This window comes from Pseudonaja textilis, chromosome Z, assembly GCF_049901715.1.
Source record: "Pseudonaja textilis isolate UNSWEBS1 chromosome Z, rPseTex1.2, whole genome shotgun sequence".
NCBI lineage: Eukaryota > Metazoa > Chordata > Lepidosauria > Squamata > Elapidae > Pseudonaja > Pseudonaja textilis.
In genome coordinates, this window is record NC_142008.1 from 100,386,521 (window position 1) to 100,402,314 (window position 15,794).

The window sequence follows — 15,794 nt, forward strand, 5'->3', positions numbered from 1 at the left end:
AGTTAAGAAAAGGCAAAAATATAAAACAACATATCTCATGTAGTGCAACATTGCAACAGTGGATTTGTCTTATTTTATATCTTGCAACAAAATAAGGCGATGTAAGAATTTATTAATTATATAATCTAGGGAAACAACTGGATAATCTTTATAAAGAATTGGTGGTATGGAAGAGAACTAGGTGAAAGAGGTCTTTCCACTATGGTTCGGTTGATATAAGCATCTTATGAGAACAAGAAACTGTGGGATTTGTGAGCAATAAAACTTTAGTCAATAATTTTGAAATGGTTATCTTTAAAGCCCACATTTCCATACCATCATATTCCATGTTTTTATAACTATTCCATCTAGTCAATGTATCAGTTTATATTGCAATGATGTTCATTTTAAAATGTTGAAAACCAATGTTTGCTGAAAGGGATATGTAATCTGATGCCAAATCAAGAAAGCTGGTGTTCTATCCAGCAAAATATTTTAAAACAATATTCTTTTCTATCTTTATCAGGGTTCGCTTCTGGATAACTGGCTACATGAATTTAAATATTGTAATATTAAACCCTTGATGAAGAGGTTATACTAAAGAATATTCAAATATATATCTCCTGGTTGAGTAATGATATGGTAGAATGGATTCTCTATCTCCTTTAGTGGCCAAAGAAGTTGAGATTTGTATTAATATGCTGTTCTACCACCCATTAATCATAGAACAGCTACCTGAGAGAACTAGATGTTAGTCTGTACAATAGTCTTTAAAAGAGAGAGATCTGAAATCCATGTGGTCCACTCTAGTGCCCTCTAAGAAGACTGGACTGTTATGCATATGATTCTCATTATTGGTCAATATATAATTCAATGTATTCAGGTGACACCAATTGATAGTTGATAAGATTAAAGGTGAAGATCAGTTGGATAGTACTTACGCTATTACCCTTGGGACCAGGAGCACCACTGGGACCTTGAGGTCCAGCTGCTCCACGAGCACCGGGAAAGCCAGGAGCACCAGCAATACCAGGAGCACCCTAGAAGTAAAGCAGAGAGGTTGAGAGAAGTGGCAAAGAATAAAGACAATGACAAGAATAAAGAGAGTTCTTGGGATTAAAAGATACTTACAGGGGCACCTTTAGAACCAGGTTGACCATCAGAACCAGGATTTCCCTAAAGCAGAGAAAAACAAAAACAAATAATTATTATATTAGTTCATTGAATGTATAAGTCATGTCTTTTGTCTCCTCTGCTGGCACACCATGCAATAAATTATCTTCAACCTTCACCATTAATCTTGAGAAGACTGAAGTGCTGTCCAAGAAATAAGTGAATACATGCGCTATTAAAATTAAGAAGTGGAACATCATTTTTTTAATAAATCAGAAGCATGGGGAAAGAAAGAGGTAATTCTTACACTAGGGCCAGCTGCACCAGCAGGACCAGCTGGGCCAGGCTCTCCACGAGCACCTTGAGCGCCTTCACCACCACGAGCACCTTGAGGACCAGTTTCACCCTGTGCAAGAAGACAGTGAAGATCCATAAATGTGCAGACCTCCCTGGGTTGATGCACATCTTTCTCCCTGGTTAATCCCAAGGCATCATGCTTAGTCTCTCCAAGACAATTTCATCTTCTAGTTGGTTGCATTATAACACTATCCTAGTTAATCAGACTTCATGATCTCCCAATCCCATCTAGATACCATAAGGTCTTACTCTTGAGTCATCCATTTCAGACTTTCAAGGCCTGTTGTATGTGATGGAGGCCTTTATATAAAGTTTAAATCTCATTCTTATATTATTGAACATTGTTGCTATGTGTTTATTGCATCTTATTCAACTTTCAGTTATGTGCTTATTGCATATTATTCAACTAATATTTAAAACTTCATATAATAGTTCATGCAGTTGTTTCCTTCTTATGGTAAATACTGAAATAAGCCATAATTTAATATGAGCTTCTCACATCTGGTCCCTAAACCTTCTCTTTTCCTAGGCCAGCAATCCCTTTTCGGTATGTAAATCTGGGCTTATATTTAACTTCAAATGTATCCCCTGATTCCTAAACAAGGAATTCTTGAGACTCCTGAGTACTTTAGCAAACTAGAATGGTGGGAGCTTAAAGCAGGAACTTTTTCAAGTTCAGGCATATCATTTCTGTCCATACATTTTTTTCCCCAAGGAATGCTTTGTAGCCCACTTGCTAAGAAATAGTAAAGTATGATAGAGATTGATGCCTTCGTCTGTAAAGAAACCCGAGAGATAACTCCCCCCAATCTTTATTTCTTAATTTATTTCTTTAAAAAAAGAGAAAAGCTATAAAAAAAAATCAGCAGCGAAATTGAACAAATTTAATACTTTTGTAACACAAATGCATTGCAAAGTCAAGTTAGTCATCTTTCAAGGCCATTTGGAGTCGCCTTGAAACAGGAGGTGGACAGCAAATAAATTCAGTCATCATCATCATCATCATCATCATCATCTTTACCTTAGGACCAGCAGGACCAGGGAATCCAGGGGGACCAGCAGGACCAGTGGGACCCTATTAAAAGAAAAAAGAAAAGAGATTAAGGGTTGATTATACAGCATTTTCATACTATTCCAAATTAATAATTCTTAATACTGCCTGATCTGTATTAACTCTGGCCTTTGAAATAAGGAAAAATAGAATCAAGGCAAACTTGAAAGAATCGAAGAATATCCTCACTTAGGGCAGAAAGCTTGGAAGATTAGTCTTCCCCTTCTATTAAAGGACCTCCCCTCTCTTGAAAAAAGGCTCTCCAATCATGCAATAGGAAGACTCTCTGAGAGAAGCAAATGAGAGAAATACTTACTGAGGGACCAGCAGCTCCAGCAGCGCCATCGTTACCACGAGCACCCTGTAAGGAGAATGGGCATTTGAATTACCTACAAAATTACACAAGGTGTGAAAGAGGATATACTATGAATACATTGCAATTTAAAAGTTGAGAGGAATGCACTTACAGCTGGGCCAGCAGGGCCTGGACGTCCTCTCTCACCAGGAAGACCACGTGGGCCCTAATTAGAAGAAACAAGGAGGGGAAAAGATCAGTTAAAAAGTACTTTGACTGGATCTAATCCTTATACCTTTATACTTTCCATTAATTTTAATTATATTTAGCGTTTATCATTTCTAAAACTGTCATGTCTTAAGTAAGTTTTAGAAATTTACTTATTTACTGGAAAGCCATAGGGGTTGTAGAGAGCTATAGGAATTATACTTTTCTATATCTAGGAGTTAATTTTTAAAACCTCTCTTTTCTCAGATATATCATGTGGTTCTTTTTTCTCACTAGGTTTTCCTGTTGGTATGGAGCTACATATAAATACATTTAAAAGTAACACTCAGTTCTATTATGAATTTAGCATTCTTTCTACTTGACACAATCCCTTGTATTCTTAATATCAAGTATTTTTCCTTTATATTGGAGGCTCGTTTAAGGTTAGATTTAGAAATGACTTTTGTATGCTCTTTCAAATTTGCCTTCTGTTAATAGTAATGTGGAACTAGATTATCTTATCTTATTTTGTATCTTTGGCCAAATTACAAAAGGATGTCTATACTACCTTTAAATAGTATAATAATTCTCATAATATTTTCTATTCCACTGTTGTTTTCTCTGTCTGGGTCTCAGTGCCACTAGATAGGCCACACCAGGATATCAACTTCTTGTGAAGACTAAAACTACTTTCACTGAGATGGCATGTACCCTGAATCTCACAAATTTGATTATGCTACCTCTCTCCTCCTTCTTATACTCCAGGGAATTAGGAAGGCATCTGCCTGAGTTACTTCTGGATATTATCTCACTGAACTGGACTTAAAAAAATATTTCAGATTCCTTTTGCTTAGGTAACAATTCCTGAACATCTCTGTAAAGATTATCTTCCTTTCTCTCTACAGTGCCACAATGGATCATTAGTTTTGTCGGGTTTCGACAGATATTCTTGCTATTTCTTATAGATTTTGTCTCAGACAACCAGACAATCAAAGTACTATGATACAATTAGATTTTTTTCTCCCTCCAGGGCAAAATAAGTTGCTTTGGTCGATGGTATAATTTAAACACATCTATTGTTCATCTAAATTATTGCTATATAGCCTATATTTCTTAGAACAATGGATCAAAGGAGGATGAAGATATATACTTACTACTTGTCCGGGAGCACCATTTTCACCAGGGCTGCCAGGCTCACCCTAGAAGGAAAGAAAAGAAGAAATGACAATGCCAGTTGTTAAAATGGACGGAGGTGGAATTTTGTATCAAACAAAGGCATGTACTTAAAATGGACGCTCACCTTAGGGCCTGCAGGACCAGTATCACCTTTAGCACCATCAAGACCACTGAATCCCTAAAGAAGATAGGGATAATATGTATTTATTATTAAGTGGATAATAAGAAGGATGAAGAACAGAAAATGAAATGTTCAACAGTTACAATGGCACTTATGACTGTTTCTCACGCTTATGACTACTGCAACATCCCCATGGTCATGTGATCAAAACTTAGATGCTTGACAACTGATTCATATTTATGATGGTTGCAATGTCCAAGTGTCATGTGAGCATCTTTTGCGACCTTCTGACCAGCAAAGTTAATGGGGAATACAGATTCACTCAGCAACCATGTTACTGACTTAACAATGGCAGTGATTCACTTAATGAAGGTGGGAAGAAAGGTCAAATATGGGGCAAAATTAACAAACATTTCCCTTTGCAACAAATAGTTTGGACTCAACTGTTGTTGTGAGTCAAGACCTACCTATATTACAGTACAAACATCATATAAATCATTAACAGGAGCTAAATGTTAAATGACTTTGACTATTGTGAGCCCCAGGATGGATGAATTATCAGGAACCATAAGTATATAGAATATCCAATTTTTAGAAACTAGCTAGATGTTTTTTTTAAAAAAAGAATCTGTTGAAAGGACTTGTCTGCTTGTGTTTTCTATGCCTTTTAAATTAGGAGACATAAGAAATTATGAAGCTATAGTATATTCTTAAGTTCACTTGACTATGTGGTCTATATTTGTGGCCATAATGAATGCCAGGAATTACGGAGTGAACGCTTTCTGACAAATGACTACAAACGCTATTAACATTTTGAAAAGTGCAATTCCTAAAAATCTCCGGAAGACGTGCACAAACAATTTAAGTAGTAATCTAGCTTTGGCAGATTTTGAATTGTAGAACTTGTGAATGATGTTGGGCGTTGAATGATTGAAGCGTGCTTACTCTGTGTCCCTTCATGCCTGGGAGGCCAGCGGTTCCAGGAAGGCCACGGGCACCCTGAAAAAAACAAGCAAGACATTCTTGAGAATAAAGAAAGGAAAGAAATATGGCAATTCACTTTTCAGCCTGTGGCTTAGCCAGGTCCCCATTTCAAGACTAGCCTCCTATCATTGCACTTATTTAAGATAATGAACTGAAAAAGGGTGTTTTTCCCCCCTCATTTATTATTTAGAAATCAAACATTGCTACCAAAATGATTTCAGTACTTCAGCTTATCTTCTCTAACCCAATCTTTCAATTGTCCTGATACATATTTGTGAGATTCCATTTCCCTCCCACAACCTATCTCACTATTAAAGCTTTGTATTTATATCCTTTCTATGAACAAAAATACATTTTGAGCAGTTGGACAATATATGATTCATCATAACTAAACAATTGTTGGCTAACTAACCCATCATTCCTTCCTCCATATATGGACAAGGCATCTTACCTGTGGACCAGAAGGACCACGCTCACCAGGACGGCCAGGTTTTCCAGCTTCACCCTTGGAGAAAAAAAGCAGAAAAAAACCTAAGCTAAAACAGTGATAATTAAGAAATCAGAGAGTATTTTTTTAAAAGGGACCTAAATCCTCTTGCAAAAGAGATCTTTAAGATTTGCAGAAACCAATCAAAAGTTATTGCTTGAACTCTGAGATCTCTGATCTTGACATTGGAAACAGGAAGTTAGAAGAAAAAATAGTGTGCAATAATTAAGAAGATCTAGTTTGTTAAGTTACCTGAACTCTACAAATACCTTTTGAGGAATTGGCATCTTAAACTGCCCCTTGGATGATTTAATAGTGTATTTTTTTAAAAATATAAGATAAATAGCAAGATCAAGCATGTAGTAAAATTAATAGTTATCTTTTGGAGATCTGCCATTTACTGCAGTGCATAATAGGGGGACCAAAGAGAACAAGAGTAAGTTTCCAGGAAGAGAAGTGAGATCCCCCACAAAAAAATCATTTTTGCAATTGTTTTCTACTGCTAGACTTACATTTTTTCAGAAGACAAGACAGGACTGATACTTCATTAATCAGTTCCCTCAAACTTGTAGGTTGAGAGAAGCACGTTTGTCATATTTGGTTGGAAGGTGTATATTCTATCTATGGAGAATTAGAGAAAAAATGGGGAGTTTCCTCCTTCCCAGAGAATGATATAGTCACTCACATCATCTCCATTCTTGCCAGGGGGACCGGCTGGACCACGAGGACCCATTGGACCCTAGATAATTTATTGAGAAAAAAACAAAGACATTACAATTTGAACTAATACATCTGTGCTCCTATTTATAACCTTGCTGATATAGATAGAACAGACTTGAACAGAAACCTATCTATAGCACGTTTACATTCAAAGACTATTCTAGGTAATAAAAAAATAAATTAAAAAAACAACAACTGGAAGGAAAAACAACAACCAGAAGACTGTTCTGGCTGGCTATAAACATAATATAGGGCCCTCCATCCACCCCCAAAAGGCAAAAGAACGTCACACAATACTTACAGAAGAACCAGGCTCGCCGGGCTCACCAGGGGGACCTTGGAAACCTTGGGGGCCCTGGAAATTTAAAGCAGGGATGTATACGTTAAACAAAAAAGCAATTCCAAAGAACACCCTTATTTGTTCTGGGCTGCACTATTGAAGATCCATAAACATTTCCTGACATGTCCCAAATATGCTTTTGAAAAGGCAGCTGGACTTTCTTCGTCCCCCCCCCTCCCATTCCCCCCAAAAAGATGTTTCTTCAGCTTCTTGGATGAGAAGCAAAACATCTTCAAAGAAAAAACAAAGTCCAGTTGCCCTTTCAAAAGCACCTTTGGAACTACCATGACCTGGATAACTAAGAATCTCCATAGACATTGTCAGCTACAGGTCGTTCATTTCCATTTCTGACTCCTGCCTTCATATCTTTAGCCCTGCATTTTGCCTGGCATGAAACAATGGCTTTCGTAGAGAAGCTGACTGTTTTCCCACCTAGTTAATTTACTGAATTTCTCTACACTCCATTTTCATTACTCAAATATAGACTACAAATTTCTGTTAGGGATATGTTGACCCAAAGGTCACTGAGGCTGAATGGTTGATTGTGCAGTAAATAAAAAGAAGCAAAATACGATGTCTCTGAGAAATACAGAGCAGATTAAAGAGGAATTAAATTCTCCTGACATATTAGGATTAGTGTAGAAGGGATGGATTTAAGAAAGTCTTATTTATTTATTTGTTTATTTGTTTATTTATTTACAATAAGCAAGTTCTGCAAAGCAAATAATGTCTCTTGTTTGTTTCTCTGAATGAATGCCTATTATGTGTTTCCAAGTTTAAAGTTGTACAAGGAAGGTGGCATCCCCAATATCACAGAGGAAAATGAATATAACTTGTCTTTCTTCCCTTGTATTCACCTCTCTGGGTTGTCTTGAGAAATAATTGTAAATAATAGTAGTCTAGGCCTTCCACACAAAAATGCTACTAACACCTTTGCACTATAAAACTCTCTCTCCAGTTCTGTGTGGGATTCTGCACGATTTAAACAGTTTTGTACTAATTTTGAATAAGTGTGACTGATGTCCATTAATAACTTAGCAGAGCATAAAATTCTTGTTGTCTGCAACATGATAAATCCTCACTTTTACAAAGTCTCTGCTCTTTAAAAATGAGGAAGGAATAAAAAGATTTTGAAATGTAGTAACAAATGTATGTATCTTTGTTATTATATAAAATTCAGAAAATACTTACAGGAGCACCTGGGGGTCCGGGAAGACCACGGGGACCAGCTGGACCCTAAACATCACCAAGAAATAAATAGTCAGCTTAAACTGAATTGGTACAATTTTTCCTTCACTTTGGTGGATATCTATGTTCTTAAAGTCTATATAATCATCATATTGCCCTGATCTTGTTTGATCATTTTGAAACCTTCATTAACCATACATTGTAGAACTGTTTTGTTGAGGAAGTCTGGCCTTGTACTTCATTTTCAAAGTTAACTTTCATCAGTCTTTTCATATCTCATGGTCCAACTTCAGTTTCTACATTGATTTTTGAAATGTATTTTATAATTGCTATGTTAACAGTGACATGTAATTTGCAAGTGATGGGTGGGTTGCCATTAGCTTTTAGTTTAAGGTGAAGTACAAGGCAAAATGGATCATTCCCTCTTGAGCAAAACATCTGAATATTGCTTCCTTCTTTTCAGAAGCTAAAAGCAGGTTGTCCATTTCTGCTTCACTTAAAGCCATATTAAGGGATGAATTTAAGCCATGTTTCAATTACTTTTTATTACAAAAAAAAATGTAGACATAGTAATCACAGCTTAAATTCAAGTTATTGTCCTTAACTGCAATTCTCCATTCAATTAAGAAGACAATGTAATTATAATCTTTAAGAAGCCATTGTAACATTATGGTCTTCAACCCCACTGATTGCAATGACCTGCTTCTTGTAACTAACTCTGTTAGTTGTATAAAGTTTTATTATAAATCACACATGCTATCATTATGGGCCTTATTTAAATGAGTGAATACCCATTACTTGGATTTCCGGTCTAACTTCATTGCTTTTCTGCAGTACTTTTTCCTGCAAAATGAACCCACATAGGGGAACCTTTGCTTTTTCACTGAATTCTTTTGATGACACCTGTGTCTATAGCTCCATAGATTCACCTTCTGGTCTTAATAGTTATTGAACCAAGAAGAGTCAACTCATTTACATCAAGCAATGAGTAGAAAGTAATCAAGGATAGAAGCAACTTAGAATTAAGGAGAAATTTCCTGACAGAACAATTAATCAGTGGAACAACTAGCTTTCCAGAAGTGATGAATGCTCCAACACTGGAAGTTTTTTTAAAAAATGTTGGATAACCATTTATCTGAAGTGGTGTAGGGTTTCCTGCCTAGGCAGGGGGTTGGACTAGAAGACCTCCAAGGTCCCTTCCAACTTTGTTATTCTATTCTGTTCTATCATATAACTTAAAGTATACATCTATTGCAGGTTTCAGTGTTTTTCTTTTTCTTCCTTGTCCTCAGCAATCCCTTCCTTTCACCTAGCATCCAAAACCTTAAGGACACCAGCGCTTACCATTGGGCCAGGAACAGCAAGGCCAGCACCACCAGATTTTTCATCATAACCGTAAGACATCTGAGGAGCAAAGTTCTAAAAAAGGAAAGAGCAAAAAGAGGACCCATGAACAGGTGCTTAACAGGTGCCACATAATTTGATGGAATAGAATGGAATGGAATGGAATGGGCTAGAATAGAATTCTTTATTGGCCTAGTATGAACACACAAGGAATTTGTCTTGGTGAAAATGCTCTCAGTGTGCATAAAAGAAAAGATACATTCGCCAAGAGTCAAGAATCATAATCTACAACATTTAGTAATAATCATAGGGTACAATAAGCAATCAAATTATACTAGGAAACAGTAAATAAAAATCATTAAGATACAAGCAACAAGGTTACAGTCATACAGTCATAAGTGGGAGAAGATAGGTGAAAGGAAGGATGAGAGGATTATTAGTAATAATAATGTAGACTTTGTAAATAGTTGGACTGTGTTGAGGGAATTATTTGTCTAGCAGAGTGTTCTCATGTCTAGTTGTTCTGGTGTGCAGTGCTCTATAGCGTTGTTTTGAGGGTAGGAGTTGAAACAGTTTATGTCCAGGATGTGAGGGGTCTGTAAATGTGGAATATTGAAATAACCAAATTAATGTTGCTTACTCCACCAAGGCCAGGGGGACCAGGGGGGCCTGGAGGTCCAGGGAGGCCAGGTTGTCCAGGGATGCCATCTCTGCCAGCGGGGCCTGGAAGTCCCTGAAAACAAATATAGGAAGAAGTCAGATATTACTATTATGAAAGTATATTCTAATTTACGAGCAAAATTAGAACTTGTTGAAAATTCCCTGCAACTCTGCAAAATTTGAATGGGGGATACTTTAATATTTCCCATAAACCTTAAAAAAGAAGACTACAACTAGGATGGGAACTTTTTGAAGTATTAATTATGTATCCCTGATGAAGGGGTCATATGTCATTTTGAAAAAAAAAACCCTAAAGTTAAATATTGAAACTGACATATAAGTTTTAATTGTGGTGCTATTTTATTTTACTGTTATTTTAGAAAGTTACAGCAAATCAGTGAAATTGGAATATGCTTCCCACTGGATGAGGTGTAACAAATGTAGGTATTGAATATTTTATGGGCAGAATTATGTGTATTTGTAATACAAATCATAAAATTATAGCAATGTGTATTGCTATAATGTGTATGAGCAATTATAGGATAGATTACCAATCTCCCATATTGAATCACAGTATTGCAAAATATTTTTTTCGTACTTTTGAACACAGCTTTTATATTTTTATCTTTAAATTTGAACTATAACCTGCCAAACATATACATGCTTACCCTATCTCCTTTGGGGCCTGGTTCTCCTTTAGGACCCTGCCAAATAAAAGAAAAAAATAAAAGGATTATTCATATTGTTACAGGAATAAAAAAAATTGACATAACTAAAAAAATGGAAGTTTGGTTTGCAAAAATATAATTACCTCTACACCGGTGGCATCTGGGTAAGCAGGAATAGAATCTTGAATATAAAATGTAAAAGAGTATTAAGAACCAGAAATTGTGACCATCCAAATGGTTTCATTGGGGTTTTTTTTAAGCTTCTAAATTTCTCCTGCCTACCATGAGGTTTTTTTTTTAATGCAATGAAGCTTATGGGTTAAACAAGCTTATCAGAGTCACTGTCTTCTGTTGGATGAATCCAGTTAATTTGAGCAGATAATAGAACATTGAAACTCCTATCATAAGTGGCCTAATTAGAAAATGCCATGTATGATTGTTAATGCCAAGCAGATTTCATTTACGCACATTTCAAACAAATACAGTAGTACCCAATTTTTCCCCATGATATGCTATTTTGCTATGCAATAAAGCCTTGATATTGTAGCCTTAAAAACATCTTCCCCAAACTTTACTCTCCTCAAATCTTGCCTAGCTCCATAGATATTATCTCCCCTGCAAGTGTCCTCCCTGCCTGCAAATGATTTTCATAAAAATGTATATTAAATCCAAATGAATAGATTGCGATGGAAAGAGATCAGAAAGCAGCCTTGGGTAAGAACAATGATTTGCCATTAGTATTTAGAATGAAAACTCAGCATTAAGTAACTATATAAGTGACAAATGGATTAATGGATAAATAAATGTTAAATGTTCATATGGGCATGACTGATTAGTTTTAAAATTAGATATTTTTTAAAGAGTGAATAAGAATAATAGAAACAGATATGTAACTGAAAGTAAGTTAAGCATTTTAAGTAAATGGCGGAGGGTTTTGACTAAATGTGCAAAATGGACTAATAATAGATCACTACCAGAGTATATGAGAATGTATGAGTGACAGTTCTGGCTGTCAGAAGAAAGTGGACAATTATGATGGGATGATAGAGCAGCTAGGAAGGAGACAAACTATACAGTAGCTCATACCGGATCCAGGACAAACTGCACAACATTCGCCCGGAGAGACTACAGCATTGGGGCAGTTTGATACATCTTTGCATACAATGGTATCACACAGTGGGGTACCATAGTCACACAGGCACACCACACATTTTTCAGGCCTCCAAAGTGATTTGTCTTTGTAGATTTTTCCATTGTGCGTGCAGCTTCCAGGTTCGACTGTAGAAGATAAAGGTAAGATGAAGGGAAAGAGAAAGAGAAGGTATAAAAGAAACAAGATGCAGATGTGAGCAACTCTTCTTTGGGCCAAGTGCTAGCAAAAGCAGCAAAATGGGAGACATTTTAAGAACAGTGCCATTGAACAACATATGCCTGTGTTGGTGTTTTTCTCAGCATTTGCTTTCCTTTCTTGCACTGTTCTGACTTGATTCTCTGTGGGGCTTTTAAAACCGCATCTGCTTTTCATCAAGCACAGTTCTATGACACAGGAAACAAGCTCACTCCAAAGCAACTCTTTCAAGTAGCTTTGGAATTTAAACAAAATCTCTAGCCAGTTGTTACATCCAATTTGTAACCTCAGCATTTTGGCACTGAAGCCAAACCAAACACAAGGCAAGGAAAAATAAATTAATAAGCTTTTGAAACAAGAAAGAGATGGGGAAGAAGAAGAAAGAGAAACAAAAATGGCATCTGAATCGAAAGATGATTCATGAATGGGAAGAAATGGTTTTCTTGTCAATAATGTGTGCTTTGGGGGAATTGAATCAAAGGAATTTCGGAGAGGAGACATGGCATGCATGAGCCAATGCAAGGCTGTTTCCACAAGGCAGGTGCAGTGGACTTGGATGAAATATTTTGCTAGCTCTTTGCATGATAAATGGAAGAGATCTAGCTTAGGCCAAGAGTAGTAATTAAAGGAGAAAAAACCAAAATAAAGAATTTTTCTAATATATGTCATTTCGAAAAGTAAATAAAAGAATACCATAATTATAAATCTTGACACAGAGCCAGGTCCTTCTAAACTAGAGTTCTTCCTTTTAAGATATATATGTATATTTTCAATGCTAGACTTCCCAAACCAGAAAAAAATATTTATTTTGATTTGCGCCAATGGATGGGAAATAACAAGATGAAAATAAGTAGTTTCTGGGATTTTTTTTTTTTAAAAGCAAGAAAAGAAAAAGATCCATAGGAAAATAAAATTTCTCTGAATATTGCAATAAAAGTGCAAACTATCCACAAGATGGCAGCAAAATATCCACAATTTGAAATCAGACGTCACCAAAGTTCTCTGCTAAGGCATCTCAATTTTCTTTCCTCCCAAAGTGGGCAGGAGAGATGTTCAATAGGCATATTTAATCCTTGACTCAGGAGTCTCATTTGATTGATGTCAATTACTTTGAAGGCCACCCCCACAACCGAGTTGGAAGGCTACCTCGGAATGACTTAGTAGCCAAAAGCAAAAGAGAATTTCTTCATGGCCACTAGATGTCACCACTGGTTATTTTTGACTAGAGGCGGTAAGTCATTCTGAAACATTCGCCATCCAAAAGGCTTTGTCTGTGAAATGATGTCTAGACTTTTGTGCTTGATAGATTGCTGAAACATTTTCCTTATGAATCATTTTGAAGCTTCCCCCACCACCCTCCAACTTAATAGTTTTTTGATGGCTTCTGCAGGCTTCTTTAGCAAGTCAGCGCAGCAGGCTTATTTTCTATAAGCCACTTCCTCTGGCTCACAATCTTTGTGTCTTAGTTTTCTAAGCAACTTTCCAATGATTTTTCCATCATTTGCTGAATATCCCCTTTCTGTTCCTCCCCAATGACAGCCCACTCCCTTTCCCTCTCCCAAACCTTGCGTTGCCGAACTTGGCAAGACAGCACAAGGCTTTGAATTGGTCCAATTTGTTGCTTTTCCCCAAGGCAAGGAAAAAAGAGAGAGAGGGAAACCAGGAAAAAAAAAATACCCCACAATGCCCAAGGCTATCCACAGCTGCTTAAGTTCGTTTTTCAAAAAGTTCATGTTCTCCATTAAATGCTGCTCTATCATGGATATAAAAGAAGTCAGGTGATATAAAAATTTTACTTTTCAGCTTTCCAAAACTTCTGTCCCTACATTCAAGGCAGCCTTAAAAACTTCTGAAAGGTCAAGGAGATGTACTGATCTTCCCCTTTTAACAATTATAACAACAGCCTCAGAATTTATCGTCATATGTACTTACGTTGCCCAGATTTATTTGTGTAGCACATATGACAATAATTTCAATTACAGCAAAACATGACAAAATGTTAACATCTCTCTTTGCTTTGCCACCGCCCTATTTTGTAGGAAGGGTCGACTCTTGCTCTGTGTTTTCTGATTTTAAATGATTTGCAAGGGATGGGGGTGGGGCGGAGAAGGAGACAGCTTTATGTTCAACACAGAACAGTTAAAGAATAAGAGAAAATGCACTCTCCTCCTCTCAGGATATGATAAAAACTGTCACTTAATTTATACAGAGAGTGAAAAAAACACACACAAAGCACTGTACATACCATCTTCTTCATCTTGGCCTTTGGTGAGTAGAACAGTTGCTGCTATTAAAAGCAGTAACCGGGAATCCACAAAGCTGAACATGTCTAAATATTAGACATGAAGACTCTTTGTATCCTAGGTTCTGCTTTAGTGTCCAGTCATACAGGGACGGTCTGCTTTATCTAGTTCCACTCCAGACCCCAGCAGAAACTTCCTACTGACTGTCAAGTTTTTAGGTTCCCTTTTTATATGATCCAATGTCCTAGAGGTGGATCCCTTCTTCGCTTTCTCCTGAGTGTTGAAGGGGGGGATTTGGGGCCAGCCTCTCAGCCAATCAGCAAACGCAGCCTACCCTCAGACATGCACACCACACACAAACACACACACATGCATGCACACACTCCCAAAAAGTTGAGAAGCCAAGCCAAGCCCCTTTCTACCCAGTCTCAAAAGAATGGACCATGTTAATCCCCAAATTAGTGGAAGTTTTCATTTGGCAGTGCACTTTTCAAGAAGAGGGAGGACTAGAAGGGTATGAACTGAGAGAATGGAAAGGGGGAGGCAGGGAATGAAAATGAGAAAGGAAGGGAAGTTCCTTGGGAAAGTAGGAGCTACAGGCAAGTTCAGAAGAAGAGTGTTGAAAAAATTGAATATCCAAAGGGACGCAGTTACAGAAAATTGTACGCTGGAATTTGGAACTCCTGAATGATCTAATAAAGCATCTGTGAAGGTGGGGCACCAGAGGGTGATATAGAGCAAAGCATGCATTTCTTTCTAAATAGCTTTTCTTCTTACAATATGAGCAAAGCAAACTTTTAGAGATCATGGGAACTTGCATTAAATATCCATTAATTTTGTTTATGCTGCAATTTACTTAAGTTTGGGTGATGATGATGATGGTTTGCCTTCTCCATTTCTTTCTCTATCTCAGAGTGTTGGAATAATTTATTTAATTTTACAAAATAAATATAAAGGTAGGAATAATGAAAAAAAAAGAAAATGATTAAAAGGTGCCACTGCACTTTCTCCTGCTTGGAGAACATACTAAAGAAATGGGCAGAGATTGCAAAATGAATAATAATAAAAAAGTAGAAGGGCAAAGTCATGAGATATTCTTATGAGTTAGCAGCTTCTTCTGTGCTGAAGGACTCTAATGTATATATTTGAATTCTTTGACCAACCAATAGTTCCTTATCCTTTTCTTTATTCCTGTTGATGGGAACTGCATGTATGAATTGCTCTGCACAACAAGCTCAGAGTCCAAATATCTGTACTTATTACTGATTGCAACGGAAACTTTTGAACCTTATCCTCAACACATTGTCCTGGAAATTGCATAGAAATCAGTAATACATAAATCTGAAAAAGATGTGATATAAATATCACTTCAATTGAACTTTCATTTAAATAAATAAAATACATCAGTACCGAAACATTTCTCTATCATATTCCGGTTCTTTAGCTTCTAAATATTGCAGCTGTGTGCATATGGAGTTGTATCTACATATCTGTTTTGTTTCTGTGAACAGTA

The 15,794-nt window shown here is 36.7% G+C and overlaps 1 protein-coding gene across 2 annotated transcripts in view; it reads right to left on the reverse strand.

The window, feature by feature from the left end:
* Window positions 1-14,504, reverse strand: part of COL1A1 (collagen type I alpha 1 chain) — a 40,213-nt gene extending 25,709 nt beyond the window's left edge. Inside the window, exons 1-19 of one of the 2 annotated variants that reach the window (XM_026710888.2) lie at window positions 14,284-14,492; window positions 11,777-11,968; window positions 10,834-10,871; window positions 10,691-10,726; window positions 10,003-10,095; window positions 9,363-9,437; window positions 8,022-8,066; window positions 6,792-6,845; window positions 6,456-6,509; window positions 5,735-5,788; window positions 5,245-5,298; window positions 4,303-4,356; window positions 4,157-4,201; window positions 2,968-3,021; window positions 2,817-2,861; window positions 2,471-2,524; window positions 1,400-1,498; window positions 1,111-1,155; window positions 921-1,019 (exon numbers count right to left, since the gene is read on the reverse strand). In XM_026710888.2, coding sequence (XP_026566673.1) covers window positions 921-1,019; window positions 1,111-1,155; window positions 1,400-1,498; window positions 2,471-2,524; window positions 2,817-2,861; window positions 2,968-3,021; window positions 4,157-4,201; window positions 4,303-4,356; window positions 5,245-5,298; window positions 5,735-5,788; window positions 6,456-6,509; window positions 6,792-6,845; window positions 8,022-8,066; window positions 9,363-9,437; window positions 10,003-10,095; window positions 10,691-10,726; window positions 10,834-10,871; window positions 11,777-11,968; window positions 14,284-14,365 — 1,272 coding nt within the window. In that variant the 5' untranslated portion in view covers window positions 14,366-14,492. Of the gene's footprint in view, window positions 1-920; window positions 1,020-1,110; window positions 1,156-1,399; window positions 1,499-2,470; window positions 2,525-2,816; window positions 2,862-2,967; window positions 3,022-4,156; window positions 4,202-4,302; window positions 4,357-5,244; window positions 5,299-5,734; window positions 5,789-6,455; window positions 6,510-6,791; window positions 6,846-8,021; window positions 8,067-9,362; window positions 9,438-10,002; window positions 10,096-10,690; window positions 10,727-10,833; window positions 10,872-11,776; window positions 11,969-14,283 lie in introns of both variants that reach the window. The other variant, XM_087917083.1, reaches the window with a different exon arrangement.
* Between the last annotated feature and the right edge of the window lie 1,290 nt (window positions 14,505-15,794).